Here is a 27394-nt window from a genome sequence, read left to right on the forward strand (position 1 = left end):
GCAGATGACAATTACAAACCAACACACTCTGAAATCTGACTGGACAAAAACCTGGAGTGGAAGCTGGAAAGCTAAAGTCATGTCAAGTGCTAATGATAGACTATTCGAAAGAAATTAATACAATTTAATCTCCCTTGTAAAAGATCCTCAGTACCTCCGTATTGTTTAAGTCAGCAGTTTTAAGCGTATTCCTAAACTTATGCAACAGCCAGCCAATTACCTCTCCACCAAACTGTCAGGTAGACTTTCATCTATGGCAACATCTCTGCCCCATTATTCGTCAATGCTCGAGTTTTACTGACCGCAGCAGTAATTCAATTTATTTATAGTTTGTTCATGGAAACAACACAAGCTGGCAGAAAGTGACTGACAAACCCAATCACACCCTACTGCAGTTTCGTAAAAACTTTCTGGCAATGAAACAAACATGGAACTCTGTGGAGACAGGGTGCAAATTAAGGTCGCCAATCTTGGTTGTTTTTCAGGACACTTTCACAGGTGAAAGAGAGAAAAAAAAAAAGAACCACTATTGGCGCTGAAAGAATGTGATTGATGACTCTTTATTGCCTTTGCTCGAGCTTGTTATCAGATACTTTGATGGCCTATTGAAACATTTTTCCTAAATATATTTTTTACCTCACTTTGTAGCATGAGTCACTGCAAGAACAACCAACAGGTTCATGTCCCTTGTGTGTGAAGTGGGAAAACAAAATACAAACAGATATAGCAGACAGTGGTAGTTTTCGATTGCATTCGCTCATGTAAACATATTATCTTATGCTGCTCTCACAACTCCTTGTTGTGACATAACATAGACAGTTCACGAGACGCTAAAACTGCAGGTATGTGACAAAAAAACAAACAACGGTTTGTCCTTTGAGTTTTGCAATTCTTTGCACACGGATGACAATGTTGTCACAAACACTTGAAATGTAATAGAACTGCAAAACGTCTTTTTTTCCTCTTTAGACTGGGTAGGGTGCTTCTGACTTTCTGTGGTAGAGGAGTGACTTGACACCAGGAAGGCTGCACTTGGCCAAATTCCCTAATACATCTATGCACAAAGGCGCTTGATGCATTGACTCCGGCTTCAATCCAGTCCTTTTGAAGTTCCCTCAAATTCTTCAATTAGGATCCTCTTACAGATGCGATAATTGTTCTCCCTTCCGCTTAACTTCGTATGAAAGTGCTTGGATACAGAACTCTGAGAACAGCCAGTCTCTCGTGTGATAACCTTGCCTTCCTTGTGGAGGATTTTAGTGACACTCTTCTGGACAACAGTCAAGTCTTCTACATGGTTTTTGAGGCAGGTGGACCATGTTTGTATTCAAAGTAATTCACTGTATTGAAGTTTTATATGTTTGCTATTCACTCTGAACTTGGCCGTTTTCTAAGCTATTAAGCCATGGTCTTTCTTAAAAGAAAAAAAAAACACATTATATACATATCTGTATTTAATGATTCTATAGGGTAATAATAATGATAGTGTTTTACTCGATTCAATTCCTGAAAATAAGTTTTCTATAGTAAACTGGACAGAGTATATGTGGATTCACCATTTGCCATGACTAAATAATGTATTCTCTTTGTGACCATTCATGGTTACTTTAGAGGTTAGCTTAATATTTGGCGCGTTACTTTTATTGTGGGTTACTTAAGTTTTAAATTAAAACCCACTGTTACGCCATAAGTGCCATTGAAAGTAGGCATGTGCTGGTTACCGGTTTCACGGTTTACCGTGGTGCGAAAACGTTGCGGTTTCAAAACCACTAAAATTTTCCATCAGACCGTAGTACGGTATTCGCTATTTTTGTTGTGTCAAAAATGCAGCCAGAAGCGGCTTGGCGCAGCAGTGCTCACCCCCTCCCGTTTGTTGCTGTATGTAAAACTGACGCTATCGGCTAGACAGCCAGCTAACCCAAAAACAAATACTCCAAACATAAGGCGTACTGTTCTTCAATTTATTGAGCTCTCAAATCGTGGTAAGTGTAATATACAAAATGAATACTTTTAAAATGTTGTACAATTAGATTTTTCCATGTGAGTAGCTTCAACAGATTAGCACCATGGAAAAAGTTCGCCAAAAACAAAACACACATTTTCCTTTCAAATTCAATATACAAACAAACTAAAAGCTTACAAAGATGAATGTTAGCCTAGGCTTAGCTGGGAGAGCAACTTCGTTGAGTGTGATAGCTGCAGAGTGAGAAAACAAGCTCGATTCGCTTGAATGAAGGGGAAAAAGTGATAGCATCAAAGATCGCTAATTGCGAAAGATGATCTTGCCCTAAGCACAAATCCACGTTCGCTGGATCAAGGAGAGGTCCCACTCGCAATGTTTTTTAACATTTTTTTTTTTTAAGATGAAACCTTTCCACAACAAAATTGACATTTTAACTAACATATACATTTTTAACTAACTTATGAATTCTTGATGTTCTTTTTAACACAAAGGCATGACATCATGTAAACTAGAGTTGACACAGTGGCTGAAAATGACGAAACTTCAATTAAGCTTTTCCACCCTCAAAAAAAAGCCATGCATTTATTTGAATTTTACTTAAAATATATATTTTTTAATTGATTATTTATTTTAACAATATATTCATGTTCCAATTTGCAACTATGGTCTGGAAAAAAAAAATCCTGTTCAATGGAAAAAAGTTATTTTTTTCAACCCATCTCAAAATTTTTTGGAGCTATATATAATTGCAATACCGTGAAACCGCGGTATTTTTGCTCACGGTTATCGTACCGTCAAAATATCATAACGGCAAATGCCTAATTGAAAGGATAATTTATAAACCGCAAACTCAAATAGCTGATGCTGTTATTAGGAGTGAGACATTCCTAAAAACGGTTGAAGACAGATTTTTCAGCTCAGCAGCCCACAAGGATTATTGTAGCCCCAGTTACCACCAGCAGCTGCGCCTCATGGAGCTTTTGTGTGATCACAGCATGCTCTGCTTGATCCAACTAGCTTGCTTGCATATTGTCCATGCAGCATCTCCTAACAGCGGGTCGCCGCCCCAACACGGATGGACACACCAGGGGGTCCTGGTGTCACGCAGCTACAGTAAAGAAGAGCACTGCAAAATCCTCTTCCAAATCTAAGGGTAACCCCTCCACCTTGCGCCTCTCTGGCTGTTGTTTGATACTTTATCTAAAGGACTTAGTAACAATCAAACATCCCAGCTGCATTGTGGGTGATGAATTCAACAGGCTTTGAAAATGTTTTAAGAGGTGAGGAGTGGAATCATTTTCAAGCCTTTCAGAGGAGGCAGCTCCCACCCCTCCTAAGAAGTGGGAGAGGGTTGACATCAAACATACCACCCAGGGTTGTGTAACTCCATTGTTGAAGCTTTCTCTCAGTTAGGGGTATGTCCGGGGTTTAAAGAGGGTTAACCGTACTTGGATTTGTTTCACCAGTCCTTTTTGTGCATCTGTCTGGCTTTTTGTGCATCTGCATGACAGAAGGAACGAGTAAGTTCAAATTGACAAAACAGACATGAAACTATAATCCGTATATTAGAAATAAGTTTGTGGACAAAAGTATTGGGACAGCTAAGCTTTCCACTTTCCACACCAAACTGGCTTTGTGCACTGGAGTGCAGTGATACTGTAAAAGAAAAGGTCCCTCCCTGTATGACTGAGCTTTGGTGAAATATGGTGCCACCAGGAGTAGTTACTAGTTAAACGAAGAGCACATACTGTGGACCAGGGATCTTCGGACATAGTCTTTCTTTGGGCAAAGGTTAGAACCACAAATTGTTTCCATTTGTGTTGCTGACCAGTCAAACAAAAAGATAATGGCAAATGTAATTTTCACATTTATGGTTTCACCAATAGGATATTTTGTTTTCAGTGACAAAAACTATGAATCAAAATATTTTGACCCCGTTAACACAACAGTCAATGAGCTGTTTTGACAATATATAGAAATATGATATGCTATGTATACCCAAACCCTTAAAACAGTTCAATTTTAAACAAAAAGAACACCAATAACTTAAAAAATGTCATTGTTCCGGTATTCATTTTTTCAACTATATTTTTGTGTCAATTTTCAGATATTTTCTACATGCCACACTGTGTCATCAAACCAATCGATTACTTCTTGTGAAGTACAAACAGTTTGATCTGATCATGTGATCACAAGAGTCGTGTACAGTAGGTGACTGCGGCCTGCGGGAGTAAAAAAATATATATATAACAGCAGCGTAATGGTGCACATAGTTTTTCTTTATTAGTAATTGACTGCTGGTCTAAACTAAGACCTTGACCTGGTCTGGGCCCATACTGTGATCTGCCATTTGAGGATACTCTGTATAGTATAACCAACATTAATGAAACTTAAGGCTACTTCTTGAATACTAATTAATGCAATGGGCAACCAGCTTGGTACGGCCTTCCAAAAAATAGATTTCCTCAAATGTCATTTATCCATCCATCATCTGTACTGCTCCTCCTCGCATGGGTGATGCAAGAGCCTAGCCCTGCTGACTATGAGCTGAATACTTCCTGAACTGGTTGCAAGCAAATCACAGGGCACATACACTGTATACAAAGGCATGGGGAGAGTATGTAATCTCCACACAGGAATTCCACAGCCCTGTGTGAACCCTTGAAAAAAAAGTCAATTTTTAAATGTTAGTATGTAAACTAAACTGTGTTTGTCTTTTGTCCTTTAGTTCATCTTGGGAGACAATCTTCAGTAAGAGCAGCGACATGGTTTCGCCTCAGGAGATGCAATGCTGCCGCAGGCTGGTGCAACTGTGCCAAGACTGTTTATTAGTCGTCTACAAGTTTGTCTCTGAGTCCCGGGGCTCTTTGACTGGACTCAGCCCAGAATGGGATGATACCAGGTGAGTGCGGGAAAAAAGATCTCATGTGAAGTCTCTTTATTCCTGTGAAGTTGCTTTATTTGTTTAAAGGTTTTCCTATGTACTCTAGTGTAAGCTACATATCTGAGTGGCTGGATAATAGTAAAGGATACATTAGAATTTAGTCTTATCTAAAAGTTGTTCTCCGGTTGCAAAGGCCTTGGCACCAGTGTTGTTTATGGCAGCTCTTTTAGTTTTCGTCTTAGTCTTTTGGACGAAAATAGTTACTAGTAGTAGTCTTAGTCATATTTTAGTTATTTCAAAGTGTGTTCGTGTTTTGCGGGTTTTATTCAACGAAAACTCAGACAAATTTCGTCTAGTTGTAGTCGACAGTTCTCAAAATGTTTTCGTCTATAAGCTTCAGCGTTTTAGTCAATAAATAAATAAATAAATAAATGAATAAATAAATAAATAAGTAAATAACAGGTTTCCAACAATTTCGAATGAACATTGACTGATGAGCACATAATTGTAGAGTCTACAAGGACATAAACAACTTTATGATGATAAAAACACTCAGCAGGAAAACAGCACATTCTTTGCAGTTAATTAAACTCACCTGGACGCCACGAACTATGTATAAAAAGTTTTACAAGAGTTTAAGAAGACCTCACCTAGTCCCCGCACTAAATGTTAATGGTAATGCGAATGCTATGCTAACGCTACAAGTTAATTTAGTATGTGATGATCACTCAGCACTGACCTTTAAAGGCTAAAGCAACAGGGCATAGCCAAGATAAGAGAACAAAACTTACCAAGCAGCATCTGACACATGTTTCACAAAAGGAGCTTGGAATCAGCACACGCTTAAGCCTGTGTTTGGGGCGGGGGGTTGGGGGAAGACGCAGCACGTCACATGAGTAAAAGGACCAAACACTGCTAAAATGTGTGCTAACTACACATACGATAAGAAAATATCATACATTGTGAACTTATGACGGAAATTGTGGCGAATTTTTGTCTTGTACTCATCTTGTCAGACGACAACTTGCATCTATCTCGTTACATTTTAGTCTCCGCAGAAACGTTTTTAGCTTGTCATCGTGACGTCATCGTCATGAAAAAATTGTTTGTTGATGAAATATTTTCGTTATCGTCACTGTTGACGAAAACAACACTGCTTGGCACAAAACTTTGAGCCTAAATTCTGGAAAGACTCTAAACCAGGTCTGGGCAAACCGGTCCTCGAAGGCCGCAGTGGGTCGTGATCTTTGTTCCAACCGAATCAGACAGTTTAACCAATGAGATACGTACAGTATCAACGGAAACGAGAAGTACCTGACTGCAATCAAATGATTACACTTTTAAGACACCAGATAGGTGAAAAGGTTTCCTCTTAATGGGTTGCATCTAAAACCCGTACCTGCTGCCGCTTTTTGTACAATAGTTTTCCCACCCCTGCTCTAAACAAAAAGAAAGTAATGTCTATATGTAATACATATACTGTACAGTGCCTTGCAAAAGTATTCGGCCCCCTTGAACCTTGCAACCTTTCGCCACATTTCAGGCTTCAAACATAAAGATACGAAATTTAATTTTTTTGTCAAGAATCAACAACAAGTGGGACACAATCGTGAAGTGGAACAACATTTATTGGATAATTTAAACTTTTTTAACAAATAAAAAACTGAAAAGTGGGGCGTGCAATATTATTCGGCCCCTTTACTTTCAGTGCAGCAAACTCACTCCAGAAGTTCAGTGAGGATCTCTGAATGATCCAATGTTGTCCTAAATGACCGATGATGATAAATAGAATCCACCTGTGTGTAATCAAGTCTCCGTATAAATGCACCTGCTCTGTGATAGTCTCAGGGTTCTGTTTAAAGTGCAGAGAGCATTATGAAAACCAAGGAACACACCAGGCAGGCCCGAGATACTGTTGTGGAGAAGTTTAAAGCCGGATTTGGATACAAAAAGATTTCCCAAGCTTTAAACATCTCAAGGAGCACTGTGCAAGCCATCATATTGAAATGGAAGGAGCATCAGACCACTGCAAATCTACCAAGACCCGGCCGTCCTTCCAAACTTTCTTCTCAAACAAGGAGAAAACTGATCAGGGATGCAGCCAAGAGGCCCATGATCACTCTGGATGAACTGCAGAGATCTACAGCTGAGGTGGGAGAGTCTGTCCATAGGACAACAATCAGTCGTACACTGCACAAATCTGGCCTTTGTGGAAGAGTGGCAAGAAGAAAGCCATTTCTCAAAGATATCCATAAAAAGTCTCGTTTAAAGTTTGCCACAAGCCACCTGGGAGACACACCAAACATGTGGAAGAAGGTGCTCTGGTCAGATGAAACCAAAATTGAACTTTTTGGCCACAATGCAAAACGATATGTTTGGCGTAAAAGCAACACAGCTCATCACCCTGAACACACCATCCCCACTGTCAAACATGGTGGTGGCAGCATCATGGTTTGGGCCTGCTTTTCTTCAGCAGGGACTGGGAAGATGGTTAAAATTGACGGGAAGATGGATGCAGCCAAATACAGGAACATTCTGGAAGAAAAGCTGTTGGTATCTGCACAAGACCTGGGACTGGGACGGAGATTTATCTTCCAACAGGACAATGATCCAAAACATAAAGCCAAATCTACAATGGAATGGTTAAAAAATAAACGTATCCAGGTGTTAGAATGGCCAAGTCAAAGTCCAGACCTGAATCCAATCGAGAATCTGTGGAAAGAGCTGAAGACTGCTGTTCACAAACACTCTCCATCCAACCTCACTGAGCTCGAGCTGTTTTGCAAGGAAGAATGGGCAACAATGTCAGTCTCTCGATGTGCAAAACTGATAGAAACATACCCCAAGCGACTTGCAGCTGTAATTGGAGCAAAAGGTGGCGCTACAAAGTATTAACACAAGGGGGCCGAATAATATCGCACGCCCCACTTTTCAGTTTTTCATTTGTTAAAAAAGTTTAAATTATCCAATAAATTTTGTTCCACTTCACGATTGTGTCCCACTTGTTGTTGATTCTTGACAAAAAAATTAAAATTTTATATCTTTATGTTTGAAGCCTGAAATGTGGCGAAAGGTTGCAAGGTTCAAGGGGGCCGAATACTTTTGCAAGGCACTGTATGTATATAATTATTCACACACCCACCCACCCACAGTATATAGTTTTTTTTACTTCATTTATTGTTAAAGGGTACCACGGATAGAAAGATATGAAGTTCTTAACTCATTCACTTCCAGCCATTTTCACCGGTGCAACCCCCTTCACTCCCAGCCGTTTTACTGGATTTTGACAGATTTTGCAAGGCCCACAGAAAATTCTGTTCTATTGCTGTATAAACATGGAACCCACCAAAAGAAAGATTAGACTCTCTTCTTTCAGCAGGAAAAAAATAGTCCGTATCTTTTTCCATTCTTTAAAAAACAGCATTAGAAAATAGCTTAGTTAGAGCAATTTTCCGATTTCTGATGAAAAAACAGAAATTTCAAACATAACTTTGACTTTAGCACAGCTTTTTTTTTCTTTTGTCACATCCCAAACATCTGAATAATGTTTTCCTTCTACAAAATAACATAAACAACAAGACAGATAGAGCTTTTGATAGCAAAGTAACAATTTATTTACACATAGCTAAACTATTGAACTAAGAGATGACGCTGTTGTGGCCGCGCCAGCCGGGGTAAACTTTTCCCTCATCACCGCCTGTCTCAACAAGATGGATTTTTTTAGTCTTTTGTGGTGACCACTGCCTCGTGGTGGAGTTCGCCTCGGGAATTGTGTGGGGCATGTTGTGTTCCTGGGCGGGAACTGGTTTGGCGGTGCGTGTTTCCGGCTGAGTCGCGGGACACTGGAGGGCAGCGGGGGACGCGAGCGGCTGAGCACGGCGGCGCGGGCTCTGCTCGGCGAGCAGCACAGACTTAACGGCATCGTCCGCTGCACTGGTGGTCCCGGTTGTTCTGCTCGGTCGTCCAGCGCCTGGCATCCTGGGCGTCCTCCCGGTTCTTCTTTTGGTCGTCCGCCGCCTGGCCTCCTGGTCGTCCATTCGGTCGTCTTCCGCTGGCGTCCTGGCCGTGCGGCCCGGCCGTTCGATCCGTTGAATCGGGTTGCGGGTCTTACCAAATGCGCTACTGCCCTCCAGTGGCCAGTTTTATTGCTTTAAAATGGATTTTCAGTATTGTGCTTTGGAGCCAAGTTGCATCAGAACTTTGTGATGTCTCTTGTTAAAAAAAACGTAAAAGACATATAAATACGTCTTTGGGACACAGAAACAATTAAAAATAGAATTTATTTATACGTTTTTGGGAGCAAATGAGTTAAAAGATAAATGTTAGTACGAGTTATAAAAATTTGATTTTAAAATCCCACTTAATGTATTCATTTTAATAAAATTTGTAAAATTTTAAATAAAAAAATAAACTAATAGCTCGCCATTGTTGTTGACGTTGCAGAAGGTGACGCACATGGGCTTGCTGCCGTACTTCCACAGTGTCACTCTATCTAAGGTAGTGATTTAAATATACCACAAGGTGTCAATGGCGAGTTTTAAATTATTTAGAGATCAAGCGAACGAGTTTCGACTGACGCCGTAGTTTCCGGGTTCATTGTACATTACGTTCATTTGAGTGTGGACTTGACAATGTACATAACTCCTGATAATTGCTCCCAGCATCATAGTTTGTATACTGTGACTAAATATTGCCATCCAGTGTATTTGTTGACCTAATTTGGTTGCTAAAATGCTTAGAGTGCATATCTTGATTGTGAATGACGTTTCTCTTTGCATTGTTGTTTAACCATGTGAGAATAGGGCCTCATTATTACATATGAAGCGCTTTTCTTTTTGTGAACATTATTATTTTTTTAAAGATATAAATTTGAGTTTAGTTGTATTTCCACTATACTATACTTATGTTTGTTGTGAAGGATTTGCCAAAGCTTATGCCTATAAACGGCGTGGTCCAATGAACGGCTATGTCCACTCGCCTTTCTCTGCCTCTTAGATCACAATATGCAAAATAAGGCGTCATTATAATCTGTTGGCCATTAATGCATTTATTCGTTTTACGTTTCTCCTATTCACCGGGAAGCAACCGGCAGGATGATCAACAATCTGGACATCTGATTTTACGTGACAAAAATAAGGTAAGACGTCATTAGACGTCTCGGTAGAGACAAACGTTTTTCGCGTGTTGTGATGTACGGCCCCGGGCTATCAGCAAAAATTATCAAAACAGCTGTTTTTCACTGTATACCCTAACCTAATCCTATGTAGAGCACACGGCAGCTCTGCATGCTAACTATCTCCATAATAATAATAATAATAATGTTGCTCACCAGCAACAGACTTATCCTACACTTGAAGTGCAACAAAAATAAACGGATTTGAATTGCTTACCCCAGATGTCGACAAAAGCTTTGCCCCGGGACATAAATTACACTTTAAATACACGTTCTTTCCTTTAATTTCGACCAACTTGAAATAGTGCTTATATCTCCACCTCGTAAAGGACAAATTTTCCTCTGAATGCTCTGCCATTAGAACGTGCTGTTCCGGTTTGTGTGTGAAAACACCGGCTCTGAAGTACGTGCGCTACTAAGCTCGAGCGTTTACGTCACAGAATGGGGGATCACGTGAGATTTGACAACAACGCAGCCATATTGGAAGCAGGTCTGGCTCGCAGGACATTAAACTTTAACTTGCCAGTTTGATAAAGAGACAAACCCGTTACTAAGGCGAAGAACAGATATGTGATCAAACTTAAGGATGTGAACAATATAAACCCTTACGAGCAAGCCGAAGACAAATGGAGTAAAGATGTCGACGGGCTTCCACAATTACGCGAAATGAACATTCTGCTGTATTTATTGTTTGGTGTATGTTACTAAACTCATCAGCGATTCCAGAATTACAAATCGCTACAAAGCTACAAACAGTTTTGCTGCGGATGGGTGCAGGACCTGCACATTATGACCGTATCAAACGGCAACTCCATCGTTCTTGCAAAGGTAGGCTATGTGTGTTTACTATTTTCATTGCCATGAACCTGAACGCACCCAAAGTCTTGGATGACAAATAAACAGAGCAGAGTAGATCGCTACGGCTAGTAGTTTCGTCAATTTATTCAAAGTAAGTAACGCACCGCTTTTGACCGTCAGTAACGGTAACGGCGTTGTAACGGCGGAAAAAGTAATTAGTTAGATTACTCCGTTATTCCCAACACTGCTTTTGATGTCCTTCACATTAATCTTCCACTTGGGTTCAAATTGGAAGGGCAAAACCGAGGACATGTTAATGTAGTTAAAGAGTAACCCGGTGGAAGTCTGCAGCGTGTCCATGTGGCGTCACTGCCCTGCGACGTCAACGACAATGGCGACCTACTAGTTAAATAATATCACAAATTTTATTAAAATGAAAACATTTATAGAGGTTTAAATATCAAATTACTATAAATCGTACGAACATTTATCTTTCAAGAACTACACGTCTTTCTATCCGTGGTACCCTTTAATGTGCCAAGTTAGAGACTAGTTTTAAATTATAAATAGTGAAATTTTTTAAACCAATGAGGACCCAAATTATTAATTGACTAAACTAAGTATAATCTCATTTTCAAAGGTGCTGAATATCACATTAAATGCAGGGAACACATGAATCTTAATGCGGTCAAGAAAATGTTAAACATTTTAATTTCCCAGGAAGCGATTCTCCTTCAAAGAGCCTCAGAGCCATTACCTCCATCACAAAAACCCAATGAGGATTTAATGAAGGCCACCAAAAATCATCCTCTTTCAGGTTGATCCCTGCAGGAAAGCAGACGCTCAAGTTTAGCGAGTGAACTTTAGAAGTGTATATGCTTTGGGCCAGCACACAGGAGAGAGCTGGGAGTGGGGAGGGTGAGTGTGTTGTTAATAAGAAAAAATGGTCCACAGATTAGTGCTCAGGTTAGCCCCAGCCCCCCTGAGGCCTGCTTAATTCAATTAGAGCCCAGATGAGCCTGTGTAGCAAATGACCCTATGAGAGAGAGATCTCCTCTTTTCCCGAGGCCTCGTTTTACATGATTTATAACTCTCAAGCATATTTTAACAGGCTATCACTTAGCACCTACAGTGTAAAAATGCTAGAACTGTGTGAGCCTTGTGTTCATACCGCTGATTGTACAACCGCTGAGTGTTTGAAATCTCAAATATCAGCCTGAGTTTTATTCTCACGTCAGTTTAATGTAAAACTAGATGAAAGAAGACAAGTTATCAATAGATTAAACAAATTGAATGTAATAATTCCTGCAAGCATGAAAACAACTGAGTGTTATATCTATGATTGGCTGTAGGTATAACCCTAAGAGTTTATTCAAGCATGCACGTGCCTGTCTCTCCTGAATTCTTCTGTGTCTATATATGTCTATGTGAAAAAAAGCGTACCATTTGCCGCTGGACCAGCCTCTACCCATGGCTCCACCCCTGCTGCTGTCGCTGCTGCTTCTTCTTCCTCTTCTTCCGCCGTCTCTTCGCCCCCTGATGCAGGTCTCTGCTTGGTTTAGTTGTGCTAAACCCCAACCCTCATATTCCGGCACTGTCCCTTGATTACTGCCTTCTGCTTGTCACTGCTACACTGTATGCTCGGGCCCGCCTGCCTTTCAGCACCAACAGTCTAGCATGGCTTCTCCTTCCTTTCTCTTGATTTGAAGTGATGGCTCATTCGGATTTGAGATGTGTTTTCAAATCAATTCTAAATTGTGTATATACTATATTTGACAGGAAGGAGAAGAAGGCATATTGAGATTGGTTGGAGTTTGTCGATGCTGCAACCTTTAGGCCTGGCTTTCTTTGTGTCACCCTGCTGCCACATGCTAAAACTGAGCTTTTGACACAATGCTTCTTTGCCTGAGTGCAATTTATATAAAGGTGGCCTCACTTTGCACCAAATCAATAGTGCTAATAAAGTGTGTTTGTGTCACTTGGCTTAATTTCAACTCCCGGTAGTCCTCCCAAACATACACTTGTCAGGTACACTTCGTCTGAATTTAATGTATGCCACGAGTATTGTTGTCTTCATTTGCTTTGATTGTCCATTGTATATTAGCGTTCCACTGTTTTAAATGTCCTGGGGAAAACACATAAATAATATATTTATGCTGTTGAAAAAAAGATCAAACGCTAATGATATATTTCTTTCCAAAAGGCAGCTGGACTATTGCCTGGCCATTTTGTTCAGATTGAAAACAAAACACATTTTCTCTCATTTGCAACTATCATTCTTTCCACTTTCTATTTTGTGTGCATCTCTGTGTTTGTTGTCCGTTGGTTGGGGTTATTTTATGTTGGATCTGAGAGTGGGCCTGGTTGTTAGTGTCTTTAACCAAAGTCACTCAGAATGCCTTTGTGGATCTTGTTTGGTGTACTGGGGCACAATCATGCTGGAACTGTAAAGTGCCAGAAGAGTAGAATTGTCCACATGGATTTGTACTAATTTCTTGCTACTAATTGGTCTAATTTGTTTACGGCATAAAGCATTCATTTGGATGGAATCCTAATTGAATCAAGCCTGTCAAGCTTGCCAAAAATGATGTAACTGAAAAAAATCATCAAATCTTCATCAAAAACACCTTCAGCGGAACCATTGACCACGATTTCCAACAAAGTTGTAATATAAAGGTTACCTCTTTTCAAATCAGTTGAATAGTCTTTCCAATGCATTAAGATGTACAGGTTATAAATCAGTTTCACAATACAGTGGTACCTCGACATACAGTACGATCGCATTGCCATACGATCCTTTCAACATCCGACGTAAAATTTGACTCGTCATTGGTCTCGGCATATGACAACATGCTCGAAATACGACGATTTACGACTGCGTTGCAATTTCATTGTTTTCCAGCAAGATGGTCGCATGGCGGATTTTCTTGTGAGAGAACTCAACATGGGTCCCAAGAAGGTTCGTGCAGGTGACGAAAAAAGGAAAAAGGTGACACTTACCATTGAAATTAAGATGAAATGATGGAATATGTCTACAATCTCGACAGTCCCCCTCCGACCTCCGTTTGCCAGTCTTTATAAGTTAAGGTGCTATAATTATTATTATTATTGTAACATCGTCAGGTTTTTTCATCATGTATTTCAGAACTTGGGCAACACAACACGGCCACTGTCAGCCATAGCTGAGGCCAACAACAACAGAACATGAAAAGTGAAAGTAAAAACTCTCTTGTCAGTCACACTGGGCGTTCAGACACAGCATGCAAAACACAACCGCAACATTAGAACCTATTTCGTTAGATTATTATGATTATATTATTGTTATTCCAATTTGTATTTACTGTATAATTTTTTTGTTCTGGTATGTGTCATTGCTATTTGTAATTGTACCTGTAGTATTTATGAAGGATTTAGTGTATGTTTTTGGGCTGTGGAAAAATGAATCGAATTGTAATGTATTCTTATTGGAAAATTCCGCTCGACATACGACAATTTCGACTTACGACCCAGGTCCTGGAACAAATGTGTATGTAGAGGTACCACTGTAAAAGTGTAAATATTGCCTGAAGGATATTCATTCAACTCATGCAGCAAGACTTGAGGTGGATAAGAAGACCACTTTTTGCAGACCCCACTCCCAGACAAAGTAACTTTCAAATCCAAAAGAAAGAATATGTTCTGCATCTACAGATCATCACATGTATACACACAGCACAAATTCACACACACATGAAAGGCGCAAGCATATACACATGAAGAATCAGACCAAACGTAGGCGCACAACAAAGTGATTCTGTTGCTGGGGTCTTTAGGTTGTCTGTTGTTGACCACACCTGCCTTGTCGTTCAAGCATCCTTCCCTGCAGAGTACTCTGACCAGGTGTGTCAACAGGCTTGCGAGCCTCGGAAAAGTCCTTCAGCCTGTGTGGGCAGATGAGAGGACCGGCCAAATAGATCCACTAATGACATCCTTGTTAAGCCCAAAATTGTATGCCTCTACCCCAAAGACCATTTTATGACAATGACAAAAGTTTCAGATTCTGTGAACCTTCTTCCGTCTGAGAAGTAATTAGGGTTAATTGGGGTGTCGAGTCGAATATGGGCCGTAGATAACCTTCAAGCCACTTTGTACCACTTGGTCTATGATTGCGTCAGCTATCATAGCAACCCTCCTTTATCCTTCCTGACGGTAAATCCGTTTGTTGGGCCTCTTAATACAGTATGGCAGTTGCGTGGAGTGGCATGGAAGGCCTGTCAGTTCTTGCTGTTTAAATGTGAATGTAAGAAATGGAGCTGGAGAGTAGATTTCTGTCTCAGCTGATAGATGAAACCAGAAGTGCATGAGCAAGCCTCCCCCCGGCTTTCAAGAGAGCAGAGCGTTGTTACGGAGATCTTCTTTGTGATCAAAGCGAGGACGGACCTGGAAGATGACGAATAAGACTCCAATTAAATGTACCCAGCAGTGACAGAGAGCTGCATGGATGTCAGATATGCACGACTACCACTACAGTGATTCTTTCTACGGGCAGAATAGGCTCAAAGTAAATAGGAGAGGAACACTGAGCATACATTCATCCTCAATGTTTTTCAATATTTGATTTAAAAAAAAAAAAAAAAAAAAAAAAAAGAATTATTTGACAGTGTTTTACATGCATTGCTTATATTGAAGTAGCATTTGAGAATTCCGGCAACAGTGAGCAGGCAGTTGACAAAAACGCAAAAAATGCTTTCGTTTCATTTGAAGAACTCAACTGAGCTGTGTGTGGAGTCCAATCATAGTGGAGGATACCTACGGCTCACTCAAAGCTGTTTCAAGGACACTCATTGGACTAAGTGAAGTTAATTTGAATCCATCCTAATTCTCTTGGGTCTGAGGCTGCGGTGAACGCCCGCAGGATCACTCTTTCCTTTTTTTTCCCCTCGGTCGACATTTGAAGAAGCTGCCCGGCTAATTTGTCTCAAAGCTATTTTCCAAAGAAAGAGACCTGTCAAGAGATAAGTGTTCTATCTCTGCACCATCTTAAATGAAGATATTTTTTTTCACTGTACAATCCTTCATATTTCTTCTTTCATTAGACAAACTCATTGGCTCTTCTCATCAGGGACTATTTCGATTAACTGCTGTGTTAACTACCTGAGTTTTTAGGTTCTTTGGTTGTGGGTGTTGCAGATATGTCACAGATATCAAGTGTGATATCAAATGTGAGGCATTCTTCCAAATGATCAGTCTGGAAGAATTCTACCTTGCCTCTGTCTCATGTTGTCTGACTACCCTGACATTTTGAATAACTTTCAGTGAAGCATAGCCAGGATTTCATCATCTCATCTGACATTGCTTTGACAACCATATCTGACTCATTTCCAGTAACTGAGGAGGATGGCAGGAAGGTTCAGGCCCTCCTGACTCTTATCTCAACCTGACGCTGGTCTCATTCTCAGGTACTGGAACGCTGTTAGCAGGAGCTGTCTCACTGCTCTGTCTCGGTGGAAGGTGTCATAGAAAAGTCTTAGAGAGGTACTGACGTCTGTGCCGCGGAATGAAGAGTAAGGATTTTCCGTCAATGATAATTAAAAGTTAAGCATGCAAGTTAAAAGTGCCCTCTTGCAAAGACTTTATAATGTATTGACGGGGCGCGGGGCTGTTTCATAGGGGGCCTATCTCCGTCAAAGCTGAGAGAGCGGAAACAGTTTTTTTTTTTCCGTTGAAAATTCTTGTGAATAAATGCTGAAATCCTTGAATTCTTTATAGATATGGACGTAAAACAGTCTCGATCCTCGGTTAAAAGCAAAAAAACTGTGCAGGTAGCATTTACTTTACGTAAATATTGGGAACTATGAGGCTAGCCAGTAACGAAATTAGTGGCCGTCATATGTCAGCAAAGAGCTTTTTCCGTTGAAAATTCTTGTGACTGAATGCTGAAATCACAGAATTCTTTCTACATATGGACGTAAAACAGTCTCGATCTTTAGTTAAAAGCAAAAAAACAAAAAACAAACAACGTGCAGGTAGCATTTATTTTACGTAAATATTGCGAACTATGAGGTTGATCAGTAAAGAAATGAGCGGCCGACATATGTAAACAAAGAGCTTTTTCCGATGAAAATTCTTGTGAATAAGTGCTTGAATCCTTGAATTCTTTATAGATATGGACGTTAAACAGTCTCGATTCATGGTTAAAAGCAAAAAAAAAAAAAACGTGCAATGAGCAGTTATTTTACGTAAATATTGCGAAGTATAATGCCAATGCTGTAGCGCACAGGTGTCAAACTGATTCCAGAAAGGGCCAAGTGGGTGCTGGATTTTGTTCCAACCGATACAATGCAGAGAGTTTAACCAATGAACTTCCTGCTGAAACAAGCAGCACCTGACAAAGTTTAACTGATTACACATGTAAAAGATCTAATTGGTGAAAAGGTGTCCTCTTCATTGGTTGGAAAGCAAACCTGCACCCACTTGGCCCTTTCTGGAATCTGTTTGACACCTGTGCTGTAGCGGCTAATTTCTTCCATTGATTTTTTTTCAAAACGTTTCAGAATGCATGCATGGTACGAAAATTTCAATAATTACCTTGAATCCTTGAACAAATCACTCCTGAGACAATCCTTCCTGTTTGTATGTGGTATAGCTTTCGTACTTTTTCAACGTAAATCTGGCGTTGGATCCCTTCATGTGTGGACTAATTGCGATGGACTGCGAATAACTGAAGCGGACTGTAGGACAGCCCTCTACTTGAAGGCGTTGCGCAGTGGCTGACGGATATGACCCGTCAATACAATTATGAAGTCTATGCCTCTCGTTAAAATTGGAAATACATAGTGTAAGCACACTAATACAAAAGAAGATTGAGATTATTGTAATAGCAGGCTACTGTTAAAATCACAAACTTTCGAGGGCCATAAAACAGTAGAGTTGATTGAGGTTGGGTGTCAGTGCTGAGCATCCTGACCTCTAAAGCGTGACTCCCCTTATCTCTAATCCTCTCATTATGTTCATCCTTTCCCCCATCCCTCCATCTGTCCAGGTATCTCCTCCCAGTGACCTCCCAGTTCATCATGAAGTGGCCTTAGTCCAGCTTTGGCCACATCACCACGGCCGCGTTCATGCAGCCTTTTTTCTGCCAGAATGGAACACTTCTGAGGTCACCGTGGGAATGCCGGTTTTAGAGACCTTGGCTTTTTGACCTCAGTCTGTCGCCTGAGACTTACCTAGCCAAACTCCCAAAAAGATTCTTAAGTTTTAACAGCTCTGGACAAACAATTGAGACTCCACTGTGGCCTGGTGCCCATTGACAGAACAGCAGGATGATTTGGGATGGACATTGCTTCGATTAACGTTAGCCCTTCAGAATGCCGTCAACTTTGCCTTCTTCCTTCTGGAACAGAAGACAATGGACTTGTCCCTCCGCTCACATTGTAATTGCTCTATTTAACAACTCGCTGTACGCCTGAAACTCATGGTACTGTAAACAGAAAGAATATCTAACAATGCAATGACTTTATTTATTTATCGACGTATTTATTTTGTCATATGTTCAATGAATGCAGTGAATGCTGATGCACAATGCAGCTGTGGAATGATAACACTTGTAATGTTTTCTTTCTGATGTCACAAGAAATGTAAACTTATTTTGTTAACTTTTATCAGAGTATTTATGTTTATAGTTATTTATGGCCTAGTTTACATAAGTGACAACTCCAGTCAACATTTTTTTTCTCCACGTCCTACCCTACAGGGATTTTAAGTGGAAAAGTTTTGACAAATGTTTATAATGTAAGAGAACACAGCGAGCGAATTGCAGACCTCTTATTTCCAAATATGCCCTTTGCAGAGAGCATTGCTAACGGGTGCACATTGTAGAAGTATTTGCATGTCTAAGTTTTTTATTTTTTTTGCCTATGACACAGAGGAGCTGCAATGGGGACTTATACTTGAAGTTGTGTTTAGTTGTTCGGACAATTCCCTTTAAAATGTCACTTGTGAGTGCAGATGAAGATGATCAAGTATGTGCTTTTCCTATCACTTCTCGATTGTTTGTGTGCAGCACACTGAATGATTAGGACCCTTGACCCAAACACTGATAGCATGGATGTGACAGTAAAAAGCTCATCTACTTCATTTGGGCTAAGGTTAATATTTCACGAACCACCGTAGGACTTGTGAAGGACAGAGAAGTAGAAAGAAAAAAAAGTGTTGTTCGGAAGAGAAGTGGTGTGTTATGTTAAGTAGTTTAGTGGCTCTGTGCACAAACACATTAAATGTTAAAATGTCAAGACTAATTTGGTGTGCCAAAAACTAAAGCAGCAAGTCTATTTGAAACTGCTAATATTATAAACTCATCAACATCAATTTACAATGCCAAATTATTATTAAGTTTTGCTTCATTCAGTTATTTTAAAGACAAGACAACATTTTTAGTGGAGGAATGGGATTTTTGATTTTACGGAGCAATAAATGGTTTAAAACAATTGCCTCAATGTATTTTTATCTCCTGGAGTCAACAAAAATAATTTTAGCTGAGTTTTATCAACGAAGTGTAACTGAGATTTTCAATATGCAAAACAAATTACAGTGGTACCTCAACATATCTTTTCGACATCCAATGTAAAACTTGACCCTTTGTTTCTACATCCGACCACATGCTTGACGATTTATGACAGCGTCGCAGTTTCTTTGTTTTCCCGCAAGACGGACGCACGGATTTTCTTGCAAGAGAAATCAACATGGGTTCCAAGAATGTTGGTGTGGGTGGTAAAAAAAAGGAAAAAGATGAGGCTTACTATTGAAATGAAGATGGAAATGATAGAAAAATATGAGCATTGCGTGCGTGTCCGTGAACTGGCTTGACAGTCCTCCTCCGATTTTCGTTTGCCAGTCTTTAGAAGTTAAGGTGCCACTGACAATTATTATTGCAAAAAACTCGCCAGCTTCATTAGGTTTTTAATAATTTATTTCAGAACTTGCGCAACACATCATGCCTATTTTCCGCCATGGTTGAACAAAGTGAAAGTAAAAAGTCCCTCTCTTACTCTGTCAAGTCAGCCACGCGGTGCGTTCAGGTACACCACGCAAAACACATCCGCTACATTAGAACCCGATTTGTTACATTATTGAAGGTATTATTATGATTTTTATTCATAATTTATTTGTTTTGTTCTGTGTAATTGCTATTTGAAATAGTACCAGCAGCATTTACAGTGGTATGAAAAAGAATCTAAACGTTTAGGAATTTATCACATTTCTGCATAAAATCATCAAATGTGATCGGATCTTTGGCAAAATCACACAGATGTAAAAACAGTGTCTGCTTTAACTAAAAGCACCCAAACATTTATAGGTTTTCATATTTTAATAAGGAAAGCATGTAAATAATGACGGAAGGTGGGGAAATAAGTGAACCCTCTGCTTAAGGAGACTTCAAGAGCAATTGAAACCAATTTTTACCAAACAATTTAAGTAAGGTGTGTGCCCAATCACTGATGAGTAGTTTAAGGCTGCCCTGCCTACTATAAAACACACACCTGGTAAGAATTGTATTGAAGCATTGTCTGATGTGCATCATGACTCGGTCAAAACAGCTGTCTGAACACCTACGATCAAGGATTGTTGATTTGTATAAAGCTTGGAAAGGATACAAAACCATTTCTAAAAGTCTGGATGGTCAGACAATCGAAAGTCAGAATAGTTGTCTACAAATGGAGAGAGTTTGGCACTGTTTTTTCTCTTCCAAGGAGTGGCTGTCTACCAAAGATGATGCCAAGAGATCAGTGCAGAATACTTAGAGAGGTTTAAAAAAAAAAATAAAAATAAAAAATAACTAGTGTCTGCTAAAGACAAATCACTGGCACAGTGCAATATCTCTGTGCACACATCAACTATATGTAAAACTATGGCCAAGAATGGTGTTCATTGGAGGACTTAACGGAGGAAGCCACTGCTGTCTGAATAAAACATTTTTGCTCGTGTAATGTTCTCAAAAAGGCACTTGGACACGCCAAAGAAGTTTTGGCAAAATATTTTGTGGACTGATGAAACCAAAGTTGAATTGTTTGGGAGTAACGCACAACGTTGTGTGGAGGAAAAATGGAACAGCTCACCAAAATCAACACCATTCCCACCGTGAAACATGGTGGAGGGAGCATCATGATTTGGGGTTGTTTTGCTGCCTCACGGTCTGGACAACTTGCAATCATTAATGGAAGAATGAATTCAAAAGTTTATCAGGATGTTTTGCAGAAACCCGAGGCTGTCTGTCAGACAGTTAAAGGTAAAAGGAAGATGGATGCTGCAACAAGACAATGATGCAAAACACAGAAGTAACTGATGTTTAGAATGTTTTCAGAATAACAAAATACACGTTCTGGAGTGGCCAAGTCAAAGTCCAGACTTGAACTCCATTGAGATGCTGTGGCATGACCTAAAGACAGCGTTTCATGCCAGACATCACAGGAATCTGACTGAACTACAGCAGTTTTGTAGAGAAGAATGGGCCAAGATTAGTCCTGATCGATGTACTAGACTCCTCTGCAGCTACAGGAAGCGTCTGGTTGAAGTTATTGCTGCCAAAGAGGGGCCACAAAATATCAAATGTGATGGTTCACTTACTTATTTTTCCCCCTCCTGTCATTGTTTGCATACTATCCTTATTAAAATATGAAAACCTATAAATCTTTGGGTGGTTTTAGTTAAAGCAGACATTGCATTTTTATCTGTGTGATTTTGACAAAGATCAGATCACATTCGATTGTGATTTTATGCAGAAATATAAGAAATTCCAAAAGGTTCAGATACTTTTTCATACCACTATATTAGGGTTTAGTGTAGGTTTTCGGGCTGTGAAACAAATTAATGAAATTATAATGTATGCGTATGGGAAAATCCTGCTCGACATACGACCACTTTGACTTACAAACAAGGTTCTGGAATGAATTAACTTCGTATGTAGAGGTACCACTGTATTAGTTATGTCTCTCTGTATGGTTCAATGCAGTTCAGCACAACTTGTACAAACTGCAGTCAGATCAACAAATTTGAACCATTTCCTGATGGATGTATTGTGTATAGAGAGCAAAGATTCAACGTTGTGAGAATCTTGACAATTGACAAATCATGTTTAACTCTCTTCTGGAAATATTGGGGCTTTTTTTTCAAATTTCGTTCTCTGTTCTCTCAGACAGTCACAAATATTTCTCACAATATTCACAACTTTAAATCGTACCCTATATGGGTTTTACAAATCATTTTCTTAATTTAGTTTTTAAAATACTGAAACAACTATGATGTTCTCCTCTCAAGTAGATAAAAACCTGTCAGTATGATGCAAAGCATTTCTAAACCAGTACTCATCCATAGTTTTTGTGTTCAGTCAATGCCATCTGCTCATGAAGGATATGGACTGAGCCCTGCTATGAATAGTGAAAACCCATAAGTCAAATCATTGAGGTTTCTATCAGTGGCGGGTCATCAATAGTTGGGGCCGCCCCAATCAAAATTTTAGGAAAGAAGTATAGACAGAGAAAATGAAAATATATATTCAGTGTTCACTTGTAAAATAAGCCATACTTTTAAATAATCAATTAATCAAGCCATTTCATGTTGGGTTTATTACGGCTTGTTCTATTATGTGGGAGGATCATTTTTTAAAATGTTTTCGGCAAATGCACAGTTGGTTGGGTGGCAAGAAGTCACAAACATGATGGCTGGCAGTGAAATTGAGACAAACGGTAAGCAAGCAAAATCTCCAATATGTGAGCGCTTTCGCGTCTGAAGACCGGGGGAGGTTGAGAGAAAAGCTTAAAGGAGCCATATATAAGAATTGTACAGTGGTACCTATACTTACAAAATTAAATGGTTCTGGAAGTAGTTTCTTGACTTGAAAATTCTGTAAATAGAGACGCGCTTTCCATGTAAATGCCCCAATCTGTTCCAAGCCCCCCCAAAATTCAGACATAAATATTGTTATTTAATTATATTATTGTTATTTATTGTCATTTAATATTTTAATAAATGCATCAAAACATGTAACAAATATATGTTACAATTACATTATCGCACAATAAACATACAATCTGAGTTGTGCATGATGTAAAAAACTAAGAATAGGTTAAAGAGTCAAAGTTAATACACTCATGTAAAGCTGTTGAAACAGGAGGGGCAAATGAAGAGGACGCACACGGGATACACACGTACACATACAGTAAAGGTCCCTCTTAGCCAATTGGATGCCAGGAATGCTAGGCAACATCAAATTGCAGAGCAGCTATAGGTATGTTACGTTCAGTCAGCTGTGGGAGCTGTGAGTACCAGCCATACTGTATTTTTGCCTTTCTTACTCTGAAATTTCTTTCATAACAAGAGGCAATATTTTCCCATTGAAGCGTGTCTTAACCTGAAAATTCTGTAGGTAGAGACGTTCTTAAGTAGAGGTACCACTACAATTATTCATTAAACAGTCCTAATATTTCAATAGACATTAAAGAAACATGATTTTTGGAAATCCTTCTAACAAGGTTCTCAATGGTTAAGCCTAGACTTTCTCATTGTAAAAGTTGATTTTCGCTTTGCTTCTGTGTTTACAAAGGATGTCTTGTGCTCCACCAATCAGCTAATTATGAGATCACTTCTTGTCTGCTTCCAGGGTGCCAAAGCTCAGTAATTTGTAAGCTACTTAGAAATACCGTAAAGCTGCTACAACCTTTACAAAGCATCTCAATTACAATGTTTTGTACCACTTGAGCAAAAAAAAAAAAAAAAAATAATAATAATAATAATAATAATTCATAATGAATCTCAAAGGAATCATGACCAAATCAGGAATGAGACAAGGATATGCATTGCAGATGACTTCGATCAATGGAGACCTCTGTCAACGAAGGAAAAAAATGCAAAAAACTTAAGTTGCACAATTTCTCCTTGACAGGTACTTTTGAGTTTTCCTGTATTATTTTCATGTAAGGTAAAATGAAATTCAGAACATGAACAATGTGCATGATTGTACTATGAAGTTTAGCATGCTGGTCCATTAAAAGATAGCATCTTTAACCAGGTGCATATGTTGGACGGGAATTAAATGTGATTCTGTTGTCATCCTTTTGCGTTTGTTTTTTTGGCAATTGGCATTTCTGTTTTCATGTTAACTTCCGTTGTAATAGTCTGCTTATCTTCCCTCATCTTATTCTTTGGTTGCTCGGTTCTCCTTCTTACCCCATACATGCACAAACACACACACAGATGTTGTCCTCTGGTAAAAAAGAGATTGTGATAGCACAACTACGTTAGGGTGACCAAACGTCCTATTTTGCCCCGACATGGCCAATTTTTACATCCTGTCCGGGGCGTCCGGCGGGGTTTTCTAAATTTATGAAAATGTCAGGTTTTCATTACTTTTTGCGGGACCAATTAGCGTGTGTTGAAATTGACTGGCGATTTGCATAGGATGCTATGGTACTGCGCTACCTGTAATATGTTCACAGAGAGTCTGCCTGAGTAACAAAGAAGATAGACGTTGGAGCAGTGTTCCATCATCCCCTAAAATGCCTAAACGCAAGTGAATCTTCATAACTGAGCTGCAAAAAAAAGTCCCAGTTTGTGCAATACAATGTCAAAGACACTTCTTGCAAATACTTATTTGTTGAACAACCGGAAAGATCAGCTGTACAGCAAAACATGCATGGGCAGACACGGAAGATGAAGAAGAAAAGCAAGGAGAAGACTAAAACGGATGAGGAAGAAGACTGAAGAATAAGGTGACATTTTTTTGTTTGTTTAATTAGTATTGTTGTGAGGCTATGGTTTTACATTATTTCACTGAAAAGAGAAAATAGCTTTTTGTTAAAGCTGGAATTATACAGAAGCGGTGTTATTTAGAACATTGTTTCAGATTATTTATTTATTTGTAAAGTAGGAATTGAAAAGACAGTTATTAATTTGTTCAAGGATGATTCGCTAAACAGAAGATTAAAATCATTATTTCATTCGTTTTTTTACATTATTATTTCAGGAATAATAAAGCCTGTTGAGTAACCTCTGAGAATTTGAATTTATCTGTGGTTATGTACAGAAGCTATTATTTTGTTATAAAACTGGATTTTCTATCCATACAGAGGAGGCATAATTGAAATGATAAAGGGTGATACGGCATCTTTGAGTGAACTTATAATTTAAGTATCTCGAGGTCCTCTTTTTTGGAAATCAAAAATGGTCACCCTACACTACCTGCAATAGGTAGATTGTGTATATGTGTTTTTTGTTTTGTTCCTTTCTCTCTGTCCCCCTCAAAGTACTTTCTGTCTGCTACTTTTTCCTAACAACACAATATCAACAACCACAATGGGAGTCCACCAAACTCCCTTATGGCATATTAAAACTATTCAGCATATAAAAACAGTCAGATCCCCATTCTCATTGTCTAAGCAGCTAAACAGGACAGGCTTAACCTACCTTAAAAATCACTTGTTACACAAATGATTGAATTTTGACAAAAGGCATTAGAATTATGCTGAATTGTATTTTGTCATTCTGCAAACCGTAAAAAAAGCAAGTAACACCATTAACAGCCCAAAGGATACTTCGCTGCTTCCCGATTTACAAATACCTTAGAACTATCGAAAAGTATTACTTTAACATATGTAATTTTGGCACCACTTACTACTTTTAATTATTGCTTGAGTCAGGTCATGCTCCCTATCAGTCACTTACCTTAAGGGAAAAAAAAGCCACACTTACAGTATGTATGTTTTTATATGAGCACAAGTCTGCATGGCAGCAAAGCATTAGGTTCCTTCTGACCCTCCGTTCCCCATTTCCCTCTTCATGTCAGCAGAAGAGGTGCAGGTCTCGACCTCAAGGTTCTATAGCCTCCACCTTGGCCCTGACCCATGCAGAGTAGAAACTGACAATCTGTCTCCATGAGCCAGGCATGCTGTCCAGAAAATGTCCCCCAGCAACAGGGCTATGCTGTTCTGTCATGACCTTTCCACTTCTCACTCTCCCTAGCTGAAAACCATCGCTTTACCCACTTTTATTATATATATATATACACGAGGGGTATTCAAAAAGTAATGCACCCAACTTTATTATGTACAAACAAATTATAATAGCAACATGTATTATACATCAAAAGAAAGGTACAAGTGTGAGGATTAAATTTTTACTTCCCCACATAGTCTCCACTACTCTCAAGAGCTACAGTCCACCTATGAAAAAGAGCATGTATACCAGTGTTGTAGAACTCAGCCGGTTGATCTCTAAGCCAATTCTTGACAGCAGTTTTCACTTCATTGTCATTGCCATATCTGTTGCCCCGGAGTCTTTCTTTCATTGGACCAAAGAGGAGGTAGTCTGACGGTGCCAAATCAGGAGAATATGGCGGATGTGGTATCACAGTCCATCCAAATGAAGTGATGACCTCCATGGTCCTGATGCTTGTGTGAGGATGTGCATTGTCATGCTGGAGGAGCACATTTGCCATGTCCAAGTTGGACCGAACACGTCGAATTCTTGCTTTGAGCTTCCTAAGAGTCTCTATGTATACCTCAGAGTTAATGGTTTCCCCCTTCGGCAAAAAATCCACAAGGATTACACCTTAAGAATCCCAAAAAACGGTGGCCATAATTTGCCAGCTGACTTTTGGGCCATGAACTTTTTGGTCCGTGGTGAATTTGGGTGACACCATTCCACTGATCTCCTTTTAGATTCAGGTTAAAAATGGTATACCCATGTTTCATCTCCAGTAATGAGAGATCAGGGGTCAGAGGGGTTTCTCCCTCTGCAACAAGGAATTCGATTACAGCTCTTTGTTTCTGACGAGCTTCAAGAGGGGCAGCCATTTTGGAAGCTAGTTTAACCGTTAAAAATCTGAAAATAAGAAAAACATATAACAATCACAAAAAGGTGTGTCCTATCAGGTATATATATATATATATATATATATATATATATATATATATATATATATATATATATATACAGTATATATTATCCCAATAAGCTTTCCAATGAGTTTTTTTTTTTTTCTTAAACCAAGATGCTTGCGACCTAGTCATAATGGCTTAAACCAACATCTCTGGCTTGAGAACTGTATGAGAGGTGTATAGACTCCTGTCCCTACAAACTCAGAGTTAGTCAGAGTCCCCAATTTTCTCTCTTCCACTTATTTTTAGGGCTGGCAAACGATTAAAATTTTTAATCGAGTTAGTCACAGCTTAAAAATTAAAAAAAATTAAATTAAAAATTAATCATAATTAATCACAATTCAAAACATCTCTAAAACATGCCATATTTTTCTGTAAATTATTGTTGGAATGGAAAGATAAGACACAAGACGGACATAAACATTCAACATACAGTACATAAGTTACTATAACAATACGTAAATCCACAAGATGGCATTAACATTATTAACATTTATGTGTATTTTACTTAGCTATTTGATTGGGAATGCCAGTTCTCTTTACATTGAGCGCTTTTCTTTTGTAAACATTATGTTACACGCCACCGTAGGCGGCGTTGATTCATGTCAGTTCATATCCTGTTTTATTTTGGTGGGTTCCCTTTTGTTGCTCAGTGTTACCTTTGTCAG

General features: G+C 39.2%; 1 protein-coding gene across 9 annotated transcripts in view; it reads left to right on the plus strand.

Moving 5' to 3' along the window:
• The window catches only part of ttll7 (tubulin tyrosine ligase-like family, member 7), a 190734-nt gene that overhangs the window by 140344 nt on the left and 22996 nt on the right, over positions 1–27394 (plus strand). The window contains exons 20-23 of one of the 9 annotated variants that reach the window (XR_009063739.1): positions 4692–4865; positions 9930–9984; positions 16257–16361; positions 17840–23618. Coding sequence is in view for 4 of the 9 variants with exons in the window: in XM_057840098.1 (XP_057696081.1) it covers positions 4692–4865; positions 12257–12363; positions 16257–16339 (364 nt within the window). In the remaining 5 variants the exon portion in view is untranslated. Of the gene's footprint in view, positions 1–4691; positions 4866–9929; positions 16362–17839; positions 23619–27394 lie in introns of those variants that run through there. The other 8 variants (XM_057840098.1, XR_009063741.1, XR_009063738.1 and 5 more) reach the window with 8 other exon arrangements.

This window comes from Corythoichthys intestinalis, chromosome 7 (assembly GCF_030265065.1).
Source record: "Corythoichthys intestinalis isolate RoL2023-P3 chromosome 7, ASM3026506v1, whole genome shotgun sequence".
NCBI classification, from domain to species: Eukaryota; Metazoa; Chordata; class Actinopteri; order Syngnathiformes; family Syngnathidae; genus Corythoichthys; species Corythoichthys intestinalis.